Genomic DNA, 20,959 nt, shown 5'->3' on the forward strand with positions numbered 1-20,959 from the left:
CATAATGTTAAACTTTTTATGGTATCCTAATAAACCTGGAATCGCATTAAATGATCACTTAAAACATTGGTCATCTGGTGGACCTAGTCTCCCAGATGTAGAAATGTATGCTTTATCTTCTGTTACGACAACGTTATGGTTGAATTCTTCTTATAATGCTAGGTGGAAACAAATACAGCAATTTATTTGGTTAAATTCAAATTACTGTCTTGACAGTTAAATGTAGGAAACTATTATCCAATAATTTGCATTGGCTGGTAAGGGAATATGCTTCTGAGAACAAAAATAAACATGTATGTTCTAAATGCATAACTAATGCATTAAACATTTTAAAAATTATCTCCATAAAAACCCAGAATTCAGAGTATTGTCATTTTTATTATACCCCATAGGCTGTACACAAAATATTAACGCCATTGATACTTCTAAAATGACTATATTCACGGGAAAAATATGCTGGCATAAATTTATGGATTCGGGAAAGGTTCTTTCAATGGAATATATTATGAGTAAACATGATATAAGTGGTGACGTGGTTAGATGTACAGACTTTAAGGCAGTATGTTATAACTAAATTAGTCCATATAAATATTAAAGATACTATGCCTAAATTTATAGAATTTTATGATTAGTATAGGAAATCAAATGGTAGCAGGAAAAGGGTACATATCTAAAATATATAAAGTAATCAAAAATGAAAAAAATATATAAAGATAGTTATTGGGAATATTATGAATTAATTAATAATCCTCTTCCTAGTGAAAATTAAATGTTAATGCTAATTTCTTCAAAGCAGACAACCTTATTGCAATGGAAGTTGTTTTCCTGGAAATATATACACAAGACCTTTAATACTCCTCATAAAATGGAATTAATGTTGAAGCAAGATATTGGGTGTTGGAGATGTAAATTACAACTGAAAGCAAATTTGGAACCTGTTTTATGAATGCAAGCTGTTTAAAACATTTTGGGAAAAATTTAACTTTTTTCTGCGAACTGTTTTTAATGATGAATTTCATTTAACTAAATCTTTGATTTTGTTCAATATTCCAATACTTGAATGTGTTCCCAGATCAAAATATTTACTATTAATGGAATTTATTAGCCATAGCACATAAAGTAATTACTATTAACTGGAAGAGTAAGAATTCTTTATAGATTAAAGACTTTAAAAATATTGCACTTAATGTTTCTCAACTGGAAATGTCTACAATCAAGATGAGAACTGATAGAATCACTTTGCATTATAACTCCTGCTTAAACATTATAGAGATATTTGAAAAACTTGGCTGTAACCTGAAATGAAATTGAAACTAACTTTGAATGACTGATTGATTGTGTGTGTAAGTAGACACCTTTGTAAATTTTTATTGTATTTATTGTAATGACATTTTTCAATCTGAGTGATTAATTTGTTCATAATTTTATATTTACTTTTTTCTGATACAAATTGTTATATATACATTTTTAATTTTTAATAATGTTTGAGAAAAAAGCATTCTAGTTTTTAGGTTTATTTTGAGTCCTTTCATTTTACTCTATTGGTTCATTTACCACATATTGCAGCGATGTTTAAGGCTATTAGTAACAGAGTATTTACATTCTATACATATATTATTCAGTAAAGATATGCTAGCTTTGTTCATTTTTGAATTTGCATTTTTTACACACACACACACACACACATATATAATATAGTTTTGTTTTCTTAATTATTTAGGCAATAGATAAAATAAGACTCTTTACAGATTTTCAACTGAAATGGACATGAGCTTTTAAAAAATTAAGAAATGCCGACACTGATTTTATATATATATATATATATATATATATATATATATATATATATATATATATATATATATATATATATATATATATATATATATATATATATATATATATATATATATATATATATATATATATATATATATATATATATATATATATATATATGAATATATATATTTATTTTACATTTGTTAACCAGAGGTGTCTGAGCTGAAAAGGCCCTTTTTCAGCAGAGGCCTGGGGAGAAAAGCTCCGCACATAAAAATAATTAGATACATTTAGATATTTAGAAAACAATTTAAAAATGTAATAGATTTGTGGTGTACAGCTGAAATTTGGAACATAGGTAGAATACATACATAGGTACAGTACATATGCTGTACATTAGCCAGTGTTTGTAAGTGTGAAAAAAGTACTCTAGGCTTAGTATGTGTACCTTATCCGCTTTCACTACCCTGGGAAGCAGTCATTGCACTGCCATCTTTGCTTGAGATGTTGCCTAATGAGGTTTTTAAAGGAGGCTATGGATGATGTGTTTTGTATGCTATTGGGGAGAGTTCCATTTTTTAGCCACTGAACTACTATATAGTGAGTCTCCAAAGCTATTATAGCTGTTGGTGACTTCTAGTAGTAGTTTGCTTGATGATCTAAAAGGCCTTTTGGCTGAATGATGATGTACTAGGTTTTTGAGGACAGGACACTTATTGGGGAGGTAATAGAGTGACAGAGGCATATCTGATTGTAGGTTTGGATGTTGGACAGTTCAAGCTAGTGGAGCTGGCTCAAAACGGTACAGTGATGAGTTCTATATGAGCAATTTGCAGTAAAGTGGGCAATTCTGTTATAGCAGGCTTCCATTTTGCCAAGTTCAATTTTGTTGAGATTAGTCAGAATGGGAGATGCATAGAGTAGGGTGGATAGAAGCTGGGAGCAAGCAATGGCTGATCGGTTTGATACAGTAGAGTGATCCCAATTTGGCATGTACTTTTTTAATAGTTAAGATGAGATGACTTTCAAACTTTAGGTGAGAGTCTGTGGTTATTCCCTATAGCTTAGCCTGTGCCACTGGAGCGATTGGAATAGCATTTGTGGATTAGATGGTGAATTTACTGTTATCAGTGTTTTTGTTAGAACTGGTTATAATCATAAGCTGAGTTTTGTTTGTATTAGGGATAAGTTGGGCTTTGGTAAGGTAGTTTTCAATCTCAGAGAATGCTAGCTGAGTTGTTTGCAAAACGGTGGGAATATTTTGTGCAGCACAGAATAAGGTAGTATCATCTGCATACTGAATGATGGGTGCATGCTTTGTGGAGATAAGGAGGTCATTTGTAAAGATTGTGAACAGTAGTGGTCCTAAGATAGAACCCTGTGGGACTCCTATAGTTATGGGCAGCTAAGGAGAGAGAGAATTTTCCCATTTCACAGCCTGGTATCTGTCAGATAATTAGCTTTGGAACCAGGCAAGAGTGGAATTTGATAAGTGATATTGGTTTAGTTTGTTTAGCAAGATTTGGTGTGAGACTGTGTCAAATGTTTTGGACATATCCAAAAAAAGAGTTGACACCTGCAGGCCTTCATTTATGAGATGGCTTATTGTGTCTGTGAAGCAGCGGAGGGCTGTAGTGGTACTATGGGCAGGTCGGAAACCATGTTGAGTAGGTGACGGGATGTTTTGTCTGGGGGATATTTTATTACATGGGTATGGATGCATTTTTCTAGGATTTTGGCCAGGGAGGAATAGTATAGCAATGGGTCTATAGTTAAGTTCAGTGGAGGTCCCACTGTTATGTATGGGTGTAACATAGGATATTTTCCAGAGTTTGGGCACATAGTTTACAATAATTGATCTGTTTATGAGAGTGGAGATTGGGATAGCAATAGCATCTGCTGTGAGTTTCAAGAAATAGCTGGGTAGTAGGTCAGCTGCTGCTGATGAGGTTTTTAGTTTGAAGATCAGGCTTTTGATTGAGGTGGTGGAAACTGTTTTGAGGGTAAAGCTTGCATTAGTATTTGTGTTGGGGCCATAGTGAGGTTGGACCTGTCCTGTGATACTAAGGAAAGAATTGAGTTCACAAAGTGGGATTTGTCATGTGTTTCAGTGGGGACTTCAGTGTCAGGGATGGTTGGTTTGGGGGTAGCCTTTTGGGTGGGCTTTAGTAGCTGGTTTACATTTTTCCAAAATTTTTGGGGGATGTGTTGGTATTTAGTTTGTAATGTGTAGTAGGATTTCTTTGTCCAGCCTAATGCATTTTTTGCATGGTTGCGCAGTTGTTGGTACCTAGTTAAGCTTTGTGTTTCTTTGTTTTTTTTATAGTAAAGCCAGGCAGCCTCTCTGAACTTGAGGATTTGTTTTGTTTCTTTACTGAGCCAGGGGTTTGTAGAGGTTCTAACCTTGATTTTGTGTAATGGAGCCACAGTGTCTAGGTATTGTAAAAATGCTTTGTTGAAATATCCTACAGCCTGGTCAAGTGGGTTGGTTTTTAGGAGGGTCCAGACACAGTTGTAGAGTATTGAGGACCTCCGGAGAGAAATTTTTTGTGTTTCAGGAGGATTTATAGTTGGTGGTTTTGCTTAGGCTTGTTCTACTACGTATAAGGTATATTATGTTGTGGTCACTTAAGGTATCTGAGAGACTGCCTGTGTGGAGGTACAATGTGGGGTTGTTCATTGGGACCCAGTCAAGAATGGATTCCCTTTTAGATTTTTTATCGCATCTAGTTGGAATTTGGACTAGCTGCTGGTAGCCATAGAGATTTATTAGATTACTTGGTGGCTCTGATATACAGGTGAAACAATCTAGGTTGAAATCCTCTAGAAATAAGGGTTTCTTGTGAGTATGTGGAAGAACACCAGGATAAGACATCTTCAAGGCTAGCAGGTATATTACTAGATGAAATATAGATCTCCGTTATGGTAGTGATCTTTTTAGGGAGAAGTTGTGAGATAAGTATGTCCCAATTATTGGGGTAGGGGTAGGAGTTTGGTATTTGACGTAAAGTTAAGTTGTACAGTGACAGTTTTTTATATATATATATATATATATATATATATATATATATATATATATATATATATATACGCACACATATATGGTGAGTCGTAAGATAAGTATATATAACTCAATATTTGTTTAATAAGTATTTTTCTGTGTATAATTAATTCTCAAGTAGTCTGGGTTCATCTTAGGAGGAGATATTAGAGGGAACGCTTAAATAGAGATTATATTAAAATGTGAGGCCTTATTAAACCCTGGGGATTGTGGTTTACTTTTTATTTAAATGTTTACTATTTCAGTGTTTACTTATAATTTGGTGTCTATGAATGTTAACTTGATAAACCTATGCAATCATTTTCAGTAATTTTTTTCCTATATGGTTAAAAATATATGGCTAGCTATACTTCTACTGATACATTGTATATGAAGTGTGTCTCTCTCAATGTTAATGGTCTGAATACTGATGCATTCTATATGAGAGTTTAAACAAATTTAAAAATGTCAGTGTTTTTACAAAGGCACATTTATTACAATAAGACATTAATAAACTTAATACAAATATCTATTCAAACTTGAGCTCACATTATAAACAAAAAGAGGTGTGCAATTTTATGGAAAAATGCTGCCTTAACGCCTAAAATCATAAATGTATACAATAATATATCTGGGATGTTTTGTCTAGTATCTTTGGAATTAAATGGGAAAGTATACACTGTTTATCTGTATTGGATTCCTGGATTTAATGCCTAAAATCATAAATGTATACAATGATGCACCTGGAATGTTTTGTCTAGTATCTCTGGAATTTTATGGGAAAGTATACACACTGTTTATCTTTATCGGATTCCTGGATTTAGAGTTAAGGTGGTTAAGCAACAGTCTGAGGAGATTATACACCATTCTAAAGAGAGTTTGATTTTAGCTAGTGAGTTTAATTGCATTTTGAATGATTGTGAGACTAACACCATAAAGTGTAGGAAACAAGTCATCATCAAAAGCATTAATAGATTTCATAGATATGTTTAATATTAAGGACATAAATGAATTCTCAGGGGCAAATTCATTATTTTTTTACACATTCGCATCGACATTTTATTTTATTTATTTTCATTTGTTTACCAGGATGGTCCAGCTGGACAGCTAGTGTCCATTTTCAGTTACGTCCCGGGAAGAAAAGCTCAAGAAAATTGTTGCATAATATGAGCAATATATATAATGACAAGGTACAGATGTTGAAAGGTTAACATGCTAGTAATACAGAGATAAGTAATGTCTTTATAGACATGTATAATTTTAGTATAGGTATGCAAACAATATTAAGGTATGTACAAAGAGAGATGGTATAATACAGTATCATGTTTGACTAAAGCAAGGGAGGTACCCTCTTTCAGGTGGATGGGAGTTCAGGGAGGTCCTTTGCAGATACATACATGGTTGGTGTTTAGGTAGGATTTTACTTGGGTTTTGAAGGTGGTTGCACAATATTGTAGTCTGAGGATATGGTTCCCGATCTAGAATAGATGCCGTATAGTTCAAGTGATATAACTGAAAACTTTTAGAAAGTTGTCACATGTCCTTTATCCAATCATAATGCAATTACATTTGAATTGAAAATGCAAAAAAGTTCTATTAGTAGAATTCTATCGTATATAACTAACTTGAAAGATTTTAAGGAATTATAAAACAATGGAATTCAATCCTTTATAAATGTAAATTTAACTGAGGGTATGTGTGGGTGTCTTTAAAATCATTTCCGTATGCTAAAATTATGTCCTGGTATATTAATAAGAAAACATTGGAATAAATAATTATTAGATCTATTAACAAATGTTGATAAATTAGCGGTTCAAAAAGGTAATAAAAAAATTAGTAAAAGAGCTTGATGAGATTAATAAAAATATTTAGAGAAGTGGTGGTGCTGCGGTAGCATTGTCGCCTCACAGTAAGAATGCTGTCCAGTTCAATTCTCAGCTAGAATGTCTTCTGCGTGGAGACATGCGTGAATGGGCGTACCTTCGTTGAAGGTTGTGCATCAGGGCTGGCAACTCGGCACGTAAAAATCAACTACCAATCATTAGTGGACCGGAGTTCCGCTGTGGCGACCCCTAACCAGGAAAATCCGAAAGACAAACACCATAAAACTATTAATGTAGAGATTAAAATCTGTTCTTATTCTATGAATGCTAAAAATCAATGTTGATTAACAAACAGAACAAAAAATATTAATAAATCTAACTAAATATAAGAAGTCTATAATCCTGGAACTAGAAAACAATATTTTAAATTTATAAGGCATTTTAGAGGCATTTAAAATGCACATTATTTCAATTAATTTATATGATCTGGTAGTAGAACCACAAAGCATAATAAAATATTTTTATGAAACATATCAACAAATTAATGCAAAATCATATAAAGAAAATTGTTGGGATCATTATAGATCAAGTAATCAACTTCCCAATGAAAATGATAAAAAGTTAACATTCATTTCTTCAAAGCAAACAACTTTTTCATTGCAATGGAAGTTGTTTTTTTGGAAATGCATGCATAGAACCTTTATTAATCCTCATAAAATGGAATTAAAGTTTAAGCATGATATTGGGTGTTGGAGATGTAAATTAAAATCAGACTGGCGGCATATGTTTTACGATTGTAAATTGCTTAAATCGTTTGGGAGAAATTTAATGTTTTTTTGCAAACTGTTTTTAATGACTAATTTCAGTTAACAAAATCTTTGATTTAGTTTAATGTTCCAATACCTAAATGTGTTCCCAGATCAAAAGATTAAATTTTATGGACTTTATTAGCTACAGATGTAAAGTAATTATGATGAAATGGAAGAGTGAGATTTCTCCTTCGTTTAAAAAATTCAAGAATATTACACTTAATGTTTCTGAAGGGCGGCCACGGTGGTGCAGTGGTTAGCATTGCCGCCTCACAGCAAGAGGTTCTCTGGTTTGATCCCCGGCTGGGGTGCCTTCTGTGCGGAGTCTGCATGTCCTCCCTGTGGTCGCGTGGGTTTCCTCCGGGTGCTCTGGTTTCCTCCCACATCCCAAAGACATGCTGCAGGTGGATTGGACACTCTAAATTGGCCCTAGGTGTGCGTGTGAGTGTGCCTTCTGTGGAAGGTTGGGCGCCGGGCTGGCAACTCGACACTGTAAAACTCCACTGCCATTCAATGTGCGGACAAGGTGATCCGCTGTGGCGACCCCTGACCGGGAAAAAGCCGAAAGAAGAAGAAGAAGACACTTAATATTTCTGAACTGGAACTATCTATAATCAAGATGAGAACTAACAGAATCATTTTGTACCACAACTGGTTAAAAGTTGTAGAGACACTTGAGAAAATTGACTGTAATATAGCATGAAATAGAATTATAGTTTTAATGATCAATAATTGTTTTTAAGTAGACACCTTTGTAAATAGTTTTATTTTATTTTAATTTATTGTTATGAAGTTTTTCCGTTAGCATGGTTAATTTGTTCTAAAAGTTCATGTTTCTTTTTTCTGTTATGAATTGTTATACTTTTTATATCTTAAAAATATTTAAATAAAAAATAATTTAGCTGTTACTGTTTTTCACTTGTTAACTTACATCGCTTCGCATCAGTCACATATGATCTAAAATAAATCAGGCCTTCTTTGAATTTTTCAAGATCTCACACTACTTAACTCCAGAGGGCGAACATACAAGTGGCAAAAACATCATACTGCCACAGCTTAGATTTGGGATGACACATCTGTCTATCTCTCAACACACACTCAATAAATTAATAACTAAATAAATAAAAGAGAGACTGACTTATAAACCCTAAAGCAAAAAAGACTGGTTACCAGCCTATGAACATTATCACCTCGTCCTCCACCCACTCATCCACAAAATGAAGATGAAGCTCCATGTACTATAAAGAGTTATGAGTAGGTCTCTAATCATAACCCTCAGTTATATGTTCTTAACATGGATGACGTGATTCACCTCTTGAGCTTCACTCGTAACGTGAATTTATCATCCATGTCTCAAACGCATAATACTATGATTACAGTCATAGAACCAGTCATAATCGTCTATACTAGGTCATCATGCAACTTATTGTTTCTGTCGTGCTTTATACAAGGGTCAACAGGCCAGTTCACTCCATAAATAAGTGAGAAGCTCTTACAGCTGCTCAGTGAGGAAGAGTTGTCAGTTTCCAACTTAACCTAAGCTGTTTCTGTCCTTTAACTACTACATCTGTCAGTATAAATCTGAAATGAGAGGATAGACACTAGCCAAACACCTAAGAAGTTTACAATGGCTAACTACAGCAACCTGATTTTGAGTCTGCTAATGTAGTATGGCCCTCATATAGTCTGTACAGTGCACCAAATAACTTAACTTTAGTTTCCCTAGATTTAACACTGATTGCAGTAGCTATTTTGTCAAAGCTTTTTGAAGATATCTTTATAATTCTATATATATATATATATATATATATATATATATATATATTTTTTTTTTTTGCCTTTATGGAGAATGAGAGTACTTGGGTAGTTCATTGTAAGACTAGGCTGAGGGAATGTAGATAATTACTTCTAAACAGAATAGTCCCAATAATTAGTCGTTTAATCATGAGTTATAGAAATCTACGGCAACTTGGGATGTTCCACCCTTTAGATAATTTTGAGCATCCCATAAATGCTGTGACCAAATCCCATTTCTTTTTAAGTTTGGAGGTAGGTAGTGTGTAATCAGCAGAGTCAAGCATGCATTTTAAATCTAAAAGGTGGCCCTTGTATGGATGCCTTTTCCTACTAGTATATTCATGCTCCACAGCATGATAGGCTGGCATGATTGGTTTAATGTCATGCTTGAAGCTCTGCTTGGTGCTTTTTTGAAAGGAGGCTATACTGTTGAGTGCTTTATGAACTGACAATCTATTTTTCCAAGGAGCTTGTCTGTTGGATGTATATTTCTAAAAGGTCACTGTTTTAATGGTTAGTAATCTTGCATGCAATTGGCCGGACTGCCTTTCTTTAGTGGCGGTATTGTAGAATGGTTGTTGTACTAGAACTATTTCTTATATGAAAGAAAATGTGTGTTTGTGCTCTGGCTGTCATTGGGATTGTGATTCTAAGATGACATGTATAGAATTTCAAAATATATGGTTACACTTTTCTGTAATATTCTAACATTTTTAGACCACTCTTTAATAGTGAAAGACCATTTGCAAATGTAGGTGGCGTCTGAAATGGCAGTGAACAGTTACTGAACAGCTGGGTAACTACAGCAGAGCTACTAAGGGAGACTGCTCGAAAGGTGCTTGGTGTGACATCTGGACAGAGGGAGGAGGACAAGGAGACCTAGTGGTGGAATGAGGAAGTACAGGAGAGTATACAGAGAAAGAGGTTGATGTCGAAGTGGGATTGTCATAGAGATGAAAGTAGACAGGAGTATAAGGAGATGAGGTGCATGGCAAAGAGAGAGGTGGTGAAGGCTAAGGATAAGGCATATGAAGAGTTGTATGAAAGGTTGGACACTAAGGAGGGAGAAAAGGACCTGTACCAATTGACTAGATACAGGAACCGAGCTAGGAAAGATGTGCAGCAGGTAAGGGTGATAAAGGATAATGAGGGAAACATACAAGTGAGGAGAGTGTGTTGAACAGATGGAAAGAGTACTTTGATGGGCTGATGAATGAAGAGAATGAGAGAGAGAGAGAAGGTTGGATGATGTGCGGATAGTGAATCATGAAGGTGCAGTGGATTAGCAAGGAGGAAGTAAGGATAGCTATGAAGAGGATGAAGAATGGAAAAGCTGTGGGCAAAGATGGCATACCTGTGGAAGCTTGGAGGTGTTAGGAGAAATGGCAGTGGAATGTTTAACCAAATTGTTTAATGAAATCTTGGAAAGTGAGAGGATGCCTGAGGAGTAAAAGTGTTTTGGTACCAATTTTTAAGAAAAAGGGTGATGTGCAGAGCTGTAGCAACTACAGAGGGATAAAATTGATCAGTCACAGCATGAAATTATGGGAAAGAGTAGTAGAAGCTAGGTTAAGAAGGGCGGTGATGATTAGTGATCAGCAGTATGGTTTCATGCCAGGAAAGAGGACTACAGATGCAATGTTTGCTCTAAGAGTGTTGATGGAGAAGTACAGAAAAGGTCAGAAGGAGTTGCATTGTGTCTTTATGGACTTGGAGAAAGCATATGGCAGGTTGCATAGGGAGGAGTTGTGGTATTGTATGAGGAAGTCGGGAGTGGCAGAGAAGTATGTAAGAGTGGTAAAGGATATATACAAAGGAAGTGTGATAGCAGTGAGGTCTGCGGTGGGAGTGACGGATGCGTTTAAGGTGGAGGTTGGATTACATCAAGGATTAGCTCTGAGCCCTTTCTTATTTGCAGTGCTGATGGACAGGTTGACAGATGAGATCAGACAGGAGTCCCCGTGGACTATGATGTTTGCAGATGACATTGTGATATGTAGTAAGAGTAGGGAACAGGTTGAGGAGACCCTGGAGAGGTAGAGATATGCTCTAGAGAGGAATGAAGGTCAACAGGACTAAGACAGAATATGTGTGTGTGGATGAGAGGGAGGATAGTGGAATGGTGAGGATGCAGGGGGTAGAGTTGGTGAAGGTGGAGGAGTTTAAATACTTGGGATAAACAGTTCAGAGTAATGGTGAGTGTGGAAGGTGAAGAAGAGAGTACAGGCAGGGTGGAGTTGGTGGAGAAGAGTATCAGGATTGATTTGTGACAGACTAGTACCAGTAAGAGTGAAAGGGGAAGTTCTACAAGAGGGTAGTGAGACCAGCTATGTTTGGTTGGAGACAGTGGCATTAACAAAAAGGCAAGAGTCTGGTCTATATTAGAACATCAAAAGTTTAATGGTTCAAATCAGTAAAGGTTGACCTTTAGAGATCGAACCATTAAAATTTCGGATGTTCAGAAAAAATAAATTAAAACCAAAAAAAAAAAAATCTAAAGGGTGTAGGCACCTCCTACGTGGGGGGAGGGGCAAGCCCCCCACCCCCCACTACTTCAATATATCAACTCCGAGACCACATTACATTGAAGTAAATGGAAAATCTCCCCTTACGGAGATTTTCCATTTTAACCGTTAGTTCTGCACTTTCACTATTCTCATGTAACAATGTCTGATTCGACATTATCGGCTTTTGAGAATATAATAGGTAACTGTAGTCGGAGCTGGATGTGGCAGAGTTAAAGATGTTAAGATTTGCACTGGGTGTGACGAGGGTAGACAGGATTAGGAATAAGTATATTACAGGGTCAACCCAGGTTGGATGATTTGGAGACAAAGCCAGAGAAGCGAGATTGCATTGGTTTGGACATGTGCTGAGGAGGGATGCTGGGTATATTGGGAAAAGGATGCAGCTGCCAGGTACGAAAAATAGGAAGGCCTAAGATAAGGTTTATGGATGTGGTGAGCGAGGACATGCAGGTGGTTGGTGTGACAGAGCAAAATGCAGAGGACAGGAAGAAATGGAAACAGATGATCTGATGTGATGACCCCTAATGGGAACTGCCGAAAGAAAAAGAAGAGGGTAGTGTCTGAAATAAATTTGGAGTTCACAGTTTAAACTACCGATATGGTCTCTCTGATTTTATTTAATGGTAAAATTTCCTTTCTTAAAGCTCAGTTTATTATGTGGTCTATTACACTGCAGAATGATTTTCTATGGCCTGTTAAAGCTCTTTATCTTAGCTGGATTTGATTTTTGTTTTACTTTCACAATCTTCCTCCGAAACAAATATTGTAATTTAAAGAACCTAAATCCAGGAACAGGCTAGGCTACATTTTATACAGGACTGAACATCCAGTAGCCAGTAACAGGGATGACTTTGGTCTTTTATGACTACTGTGTTACAACAAGTTAGTTTTAGAACATTTACAAGTTTATAAAAAGTGTTCTTAGTTCTGATAGTGCTTCATAGGTAAGAACTACCAATCGGTCTGCAGATCATTGCAGACCCATATTGAAATGCTGCATCCACTCTCATGGAGGGCAACACAAGATAGACCAGAAAAGGAGTCGATGCTGCCCATCCAATTATCTAGGTACACCTTGAAAGTATTAAAGGTGCTACTCTGCTAGACATGTAATGGAAGTTTTATTTTTTCAAAGGTGTGGAATATGTTAGGATATTAATCTGTCGTTCCAATTTGTCTCATTTATCTGTTAATGAAAATCTACTTCCTTTAACTAGGTATTTGCAAAATCATTTATCTTTTATAGGAACAAGAGGCCAAAGAAGATAGAATTTTTCATGCTTAGAAAAGTTATTCACACATTCGCATGGAAGAGTCTGTAAGAGACTGCATAAAGATAGAGAGAGATGTCAATCTGTCCAGATAATGAATAATTTCGAGGGCACTGGCAGTTTTAGGCATGAATCCCTGACGTCTTTCAAGTAGAGTGATATTTCAAGACACATTTATTTGTTTAACATTTGTTGACCGGGTTAGTCCAGCTGGGTCAGAGCCCTTTTTTAGTGGAGACCCAGGGAGAAAAGCTGCACAAAACATAGCTACTTAACTACATAACTACATTAACATAATACGTAGCTATATAAACAATAGTTACCAGTAGTAAAATTAAGGCGAGAAAAAATGAATGACTGATTCTAACAGAAAAGTACACCAGGTACAATGCAGAGTAAAAGGAAACAAATAGAAAATTTACAAAGGTGGCATTATAATCAGTAATATAACTAATTAACAGTAATCAAACTAATTAACAGTAATCAGTCTGATGAGATACAACTGAAAGGGAGTTTAGACTTCTTTGGAAATTAGATGGCCCATATAGAAGGTTTCTGGGGTCTGAATAGAGAGATAATAAATTCAGCGAGCAGAAGAGAGTAGTATTGCTGAAATTGAATTCATCCTCATGTCTTGGTGAGTACCTTCATGAGTTGGACCCTGTTTTTTTTTTCCCCACAAAATTTCTCCAAGACAACATTGATATATAGACTGTATGTTTATAGGAATAAAAGTGCCCAATCCTGGTAGGCGCACTGGTGTCGAGACTGGAAAAAATGACAGTTTAGAATCCTAAAATATGGAAACATTCCTACAATGGAGCTAGGCCAGGCCTGGGGGGTGTGGGATCGCCCTCCTGTTGTAGAAGGAAATAGCAGTCCACAAAACCCACAAAAAATAGCAGTCCACAAAACCCACAAAAAAATAGCAGTCCACAAAACCCACAAAAAATAGTAGGCCAGAAAGGAGCCATAAAGACAATTAAGTAGACTGTTGAGGACAAGAAATACATTATGTATTGCCACTATTATACAAGAAGCCCAGAATTTCCAGACAGAAGATGTATAGAAATATTGAGAGAAGTTAGAGGAAAGAAAAATACTTCAAGAAAAACTGTCAAAAGCTTCAAATAAAAAATTGTGTTCATTAATATAAAAACTTTATGAAAAACATTACATAGAACAAGAAATCTTGGTCCGTTTGGAAAAAGAAGCAACTGAGGAAGTGGGAAAATATAAAGAACAAAATCTAGAGACTTTTGAAAGGTATAAAAATAAATATGGACATGGGAAAGAGAGATTCGATATAGTACAATATTTATGCAAAGGAGAAAGCCAAATTAATTAACACAAAAAAGCAGCCACAAAAATATTCAAAGGAGAAATACAAGCAAAGGCATCCAGATGTGGAAAAATGAGACAAAAAATAAGATCACAAAGAGGGAGTGTAGAGCAGAAGAATTAGTGACGTTGAAGTTTGAGAAAATGGAAGATGAAGTAATGGAATACTTGCAAAGTGAAAGATTTGGTTTGGAAAGTCTAACAGAGGTTACATCACAGCATGATGGAACAATGAGCCCCCAAAGTAAATAAAAACAGGAGGATCAGGAGACGTCTGAAGAAGAAATATGGACATGGGAAAGAAAAGGAGAGTTAATATGGTAATATTTTTGCAAAACTAATCAATACAAAATGAGTAGCACCAAACATATTTGAAGACAAGTATAGGCAGAGGCATCCAGACATCATAAATGTTACAACACAAAAAATAAGAAAACAGGAAAAATACAAAAGATGATCAGTGATGGAGAAGTTAAAAAAACAGAAACTGAAGTTATAGATTACTTGCGAAGTGAAGGATTTGGTATAGAAAATCAACTCAGAAAACAACGCGGCAGGATAGAGCAATGGATCCCCAAATTAAGGCAAGACCAGTGGAGCGGGAAACATCTGATCAGTTTCCAGATGAAGATACTTTAGGGTCTTCCATAAGAAACTGGTACAAACTTTCAGCTGGAGTTGCACAGCAAGGGGGGGGGGGGGTACAGGACACTGTGGCAACTGACACAGCCAATGTTGTGGGATAATAGACCGGTGAGTTCCCATATGGAAGAGCAATGGATGGCACAGGATGAAATCAGAGAATGTGGCACAGGAAGATGCTGTGGAACAATCTATAGAATGCTCACAGCACATGGGGGATAAAGAATATGCCCTCCGTGTAGAAGAAAATGAGCTAAGAGAAGAGTTGTTTGATTTAATAACGATGGACAGACATATTAAGATCAATGATAGAAATAGACTACAGAAAGTCAAAACCCAAAATGTTAGAATTTTTTTAAAACTAATTAAAATAATTAGGACTGTCCATAAATATTCATGCGATATAACAGAAGTAAATAGGATATATTACTGTGCAGCTAAATTAATAACAGTCTTACCACAAAAACACATGGTAGTAAGGGGTTTGGTGACTGTCTCAAAGAGGTCCACAAAGTTTAACAGGCATGATCTACTACGATTGTAGATCTATACATGTAATCAATTTCAAGGAGGCCCAGCCCCTCCTTCAGAACAGGGAATATATAATCTTGGTACACACTGATTTTTATAAATCATTTGGTGAGCATGAAGCATCCTTCTTGTTTTCCTATCTAATCTATCCAATGCATTTTGGGGCCAATCAATCACTCCAAAATTGTAAGTTAGGGCAGGAAGAGCAAATTGGTTTCTAGCTTAGATTTTGTTCCTAGATGTCAAAGCTCTTTTCAGGATTAATTCTTCTGAAGTACTCAAGTTTTGTTCGCATTTGTTCATGTTTTATTGTTGATTCTTCATCAATTTCCAAATATTTATACACTCTCTTGCTCAAGTTCTTTTATATATCACACTCTTGTCCCAAGATGGTGTTTTTTTGGTGCTGCAGTTTTCCTGCTTTAAAAGTTGCTTTTGCAGATTTATCAAGACCAAATGACATTCTTATATCATCTGAAGAAGTTTTGACAGCTTGCAGTTTTGCTTTCAGTTGCTCATCTGATGAGCTATACAGTTTCAAATCATTGACAAAGAGAAGATGAGAAGTCTTTGCACTTAGTTGTTTTCTAGAAGTCAAATTATAGCCATGACCTAAGCTGTTAAGTAGACAGCTTAATGGGTTAAGGGCAAGGCAGAACAGCAGTGGTGACAGACAGTCACCCTGGAATATCCCCCTTTGAATTTTTATCCCTGGGATAGTAATTTGTCCTTTATCATGGCTTAATTGCAAAGTGTTCTGCCACTGTTTCATGGTCACTGCAATGTAATCGATCAATGTGGGGTGTATTTTATACATTTTAAGTACTCTGTTACCCATGAATATGGGATACTATCAAATGCTTTTTTGTAGTCAGTCCAGGCCATACTTAAATTCTTCCCCTTTTTTACAGTTCTCCAATATGACTTTATTTAACAACAAATGATCCTTTGTTTTAACCTCCTATGAAGGCTCCCTGGTGTTAGGTTAGTTGTGATTTCAGCTAAAGTGTTAAGATAGCGATCATGCTCAGAAATGGACTTTAGGTATTTCACAACTAGCTATGAAGTAGTAATTAATTTTACTTGAAGTGATTTGGACATCTAGTTGTCTAATATCTTTGACAAATACTGATACCCCACTACAGTTGCCAGAAAGTCTGAAGGGTATGATAGGCACTAAGCCTAGGAATAGAGAGAGTGTTCAGAAACATTTTCTATGTAACTGCACACATATGAATAGGCTCAAATTTCAGAAGAGCCTTATGTCTGGGTGTATTTTTCTTAAATATCACGTTGTCCAGTAAAGCCATTTCAATTTGCTACAAATTAGACTTTATTAGGTTGGACTGTCCAGCAGAGACATTCTGCCTACCAAAGGCACTATGGAGGTAGTGAAGGCTTTAACCAGCATCTGAAAACCTTGGTTATTGAGGTATATACCTGCCCTGGCAAAGCAGGAAGGCTTAACAGCCATCACCTCATGAACTGATGCATACTGAATCCTTCTTGAATGCCAACAGCTACATATTCAATTATTAAAGTCAATTATATTGTCTTTGAATCTTGGCATCATCCTGGGTGATGTGCAGTGCCACTCAAGACCAGAGTTTCCAACTATGGTAAGCTCTGACATATCTTCCTGCATTTCCTTCTGGGTATAGTGTCTATGGTCCTTCACACCCCACATGGATCACTATCAGGTCATAATTATATTTGTCAGGATGAAAAGATCTGAGTCCTTGTTATGTCCTTGACCTGATTCCAGACAGACAGCTGTCACCCTTTTCTTATCCAGCCTGATAAGGGAGGTGTCCATATGCCTGACAATATAGTCAGGTATTACTAATGCATTTCTGTGGATATATGCAGTCTCAGTGTACCTTAAGTGCTTAGAGTCTGTACCCTTGTGATTCTTAGTTATGTGTACCATCTGTAGTTTAACTGGGTGAAGGTGGGTGTGTTATATGAATGAGTGCTTAAAGATTCTTAATCTTTAGCCTGAGAGAATTAGGAATTGCTCTACTAACAATCTCAACTCATTTGGACATGCTCTTTCCTGAGTCTGTATGTACGTTGAGCTTATAGAATGTTTTCTGAAGTGAAACGTATTTTTACGCATGTTGTACTTTCCAGTTATTTTGGGTACTTTCACATCCATTTAATAATTACATAGCTCAGTAACAATAATTGGTGGTTTCTAAGCCCTTACTATGTACTTGTAAGTACTTTTTGATTTAATTAAATAGAAGCAAGAGTTATAGCTTAGTATGGCTTCTTACTATACTAGTGCGATAAGCCAAGTGGGGGCATCTTCCGAACCATTGTTGTTTTTTAATGATCAGGATTGTTTGTGTATCATTTTTATTAAACTTTTGAGAGACCTTCCCGTGTTCTGTTTTTGGCTAACCTATAGTAATTCTGATACATATAGGAAGAAAGGCATTGTTTCTTTTTTAACAGTTTCTGTACTATTGTCACTTTGTACATGTTAAAAATAGCAGCTCAAATTTCAAGCAATAAGCATTGGTGTTTATGCTTCTGATGTTGAGGGTTGTCTTGAGACCTTTGGGGTTGAACAAAGCCATGCTTTTTTTTTTTTTTTTTAAGAAGGACATTGTAGGGCAGCTTGGACCGGGAGTAGCATTAATCTTTCCAACATGGAATATTTTTATGTAATATGATATCCCATAAGGAGTTAATGTCTGAAGTATCTTAGGCTGTTCAACTTGCAACAGGCTGGAACTATGACTGTACTCCTTAAAACTTCTTAAAGAGCAGCGCTGGTTACAGCTGGGTTAAATCATGTTGCAGCAAATAAAACATGAGGAAAGGAAGATTTGAGTGGTTTTCCATGCTTTTCATCTGATGATGTCTTGAGTACCAGGAGCAGTATCGCATGGTCAGCATTTAGGAAAAGCAAAAAGAAGGCGGATGCAACTACCACTAAGAGAACCAAATAATGTGCATTGTGCATAAACTACGGAGCGTTATTCGTCGTCAGCAGTCGTTTTATTCAGCAAAACAGTAGTGAACCTTAATTCTGTGCTGAAATTAACAAATACCCTTAGAGTAAACACTTTGTTGTTAGAAGGTCCACCACTATTCTTTGCTTTTACAAAATGTATAATATTGCACTCTTTGCATGGATTTGAATTAATGTGTGGGCGATAAATGACACAAAAAGAGATATGCAATACTGTAATGTCAAGAAGATGATGGGCCAATACTTTGCAGAAAAAAATGTGCTACCAAGATAAGTAGACACAACATGAGACTGAAGGACATTTGCATAAAGAGAAACTGTATTTTCTTTTTTCCATAAGAAATAGGAAATACAGTAGTCAAGCAAGGGAATGATACTGTATTAATTTGAATTTATCTCAGCATTCACAAAGCTTGTGTATTTTAATGGTTCATATAAATATTAAAACATCCAGGTAGCTTTTGGCGAACACAAAGGTTCACCTTGGCAGCATCTCTAAGAAAAATGAGCATGCATATGAAGCATGCGGTAAACTGAAATGGGGAAGGGGGGGGGGGGGCACATGACCAAGAAGAGTTTTTTGTCTTTCACAGAAAGAGCAGCACATAGTAGCTTGTCTGATGCTGCTACTACCATAAAGCATGTGGGAAATAAAGGATGGATGTGATAGGAATATGACACAGCAGTTTTGAAGGTGTGGAATGCCGTCTGTGGGTTGTCCATCTTAAACAAAACTATCTGGATGTCATTTTTTTCTTTTAATGAGGCAGGGGCATGTTAGATGTTTTATTAGCATCACTATATATTTTGTTTTCCTTTTCTGTTCAGTATTTTCTGTTTTAATTGTGTGTGTGGCTGGCGGAGACATTTATACTAAATAATCATGCCTCATCTCTCATTCAAGTTTTCTTTTTTATATAAAATAGGTGTTGATGACCCAAATCAGCATGGCCGTGGAGTGGCACTGGCTGATTTTAATAGAGATGGAAAAGTAGACATTGTATATGGGAACTGGAATGGGCCCCATCGACTTTATCTTCAAAGCAGTGTGAATGGAAAACCTAGGTTTCGGGTAAGACATGACTGACCTCTCTGTGTATAAACTTCATCCTGTTTTCATTTATATCCTGCATGTATGTTTGCACTAGATGTCCTTTCTAGAATGCACACTAAATGATACTTGAAGGAATCATAACGACATACTGTGAATTTCTTACCATGTGTTTGCGCAGATAACTGTAAGTATGTCACATTCCTGCTTATGTATATGCTCATTTTTGTTCCTCATTGACCCAACAGCAGCAGTCCGCTAATTGTGCATGTTATGCCATGGCTGTAAAGGGATTTTATGTCATTATTCTTTGCCATAAAAGCTATGCTTGGTACAAGTTGTTCTTCTTTTGGCTTTTCCCAGTTAGGGGCCGCCACAGCAGAACTCCGGTCTGCTAATGATTGGCAGAAGATTTTTATGGTGCCGAGGTGCCAGCTCAATGCCCAACCTTCAACGAAGGCAGACCCATTCATGCATGTCTTTCGAATGCCACTCTACCGTGTGGAGGAAATGCAGACTCCACACAGGAGGCGCTCCAGCCGAGAATCGAATGGGAGAACCTCTTACTGTGAGGCGACAACGCTACCAATAAAATATCCAGTAAGGACATCTGTCTTTCAGCATTTTGCAACTATCCTCACTTGCATCTTTTAATGTCTTCATACCTCTCTATATAATGATGTGCTGCTATCCCTGTAGCATAAGCCATCTCAGTCATTATGGCTACATCTTATCCAAAAAGCTGTGCTAAGCATAATTCCATTTTTCCAACCATGTTTGACTTTGCAGACTGCTTCTTGAACTAAATGTTGTAGCTTATTTTTGCATCTATAAATATGCACATGTTTTATAACATATCCTCATAGCTGTAAATATAATTTTCACTTCTTATGTGATCTTATTCACCTGGGCTGTGCCTGCAAATGGTCCACTGAGATCAGTGCACTACTCCGGAAGAGACATATAATAAAATGGTAACTGCATGACAGCTGTGCACAGTAGATTGACAACAGTGTAGAAAATGTAGCTTATTTCAAAATTTTGGAGGAAACAAATACTTGGTAAAAATCAAACATGTCTCTGTCTCATAATTTGTCAAATTGCATTGCCTGTATACATAAACATTCATAAAATATTTGCACACACACACAAAGATGCAAACCTCCATTAAGTACAATCAATGTGTGCCACAAATGTGTGTGTGTGCATGGTGCATGAAGGACCCCCTTCAAAAATATTTCTTTCTGGTTTGCCTGTTAACGGGGAAAAGTGCATGTCATCTTTTCACATTTTGATGTTTTGATGGCAACTTGCCAGCTCTTGATGCTGTATTCTGTTCAGTGCAATGCACTACAGAGACG

General features: G+C 36.2%; 1 protein-coding gene across 2 annotated transcripts in view; it reads left to right on the forward strand.

Moving 5' to 3' along the window:
- Positions 1 to 20,959, forward strand: part of CRTAC1 (cartilage acidic protein 1) — a 2,772,383-nt gene that overhangs the window by 1,261,531 nt on the left and 1,489,893 nt on the right. For both annotated transcript variants that reach the window (XM_044056906.1, XM_044056905.1), the window contains exon 7: positions 19,474 to 19,619. In XM_044056906.1, the coding sequence (XP_043912841.1) occupies positions 19,474 to 19,619 (146 nt within the window). The remainder of the gene's footprint in view (positions 1 to 19,473; positions 19,620 to 20,959) is intronic.

Source organism: Protopterus annectens, chromosome 14.part0, assembly GCF_019279795.1.
Source record: "Protopterus annectens isolate FY-2018-M chromosome 14.part0, PAN1.0, whole genome shotgun sequence".
NCBI lineage: Eukaryota > Metazoa > Chordata > Ceratodontiformes > Protopteridae > Protopterus > Protopterus annectens.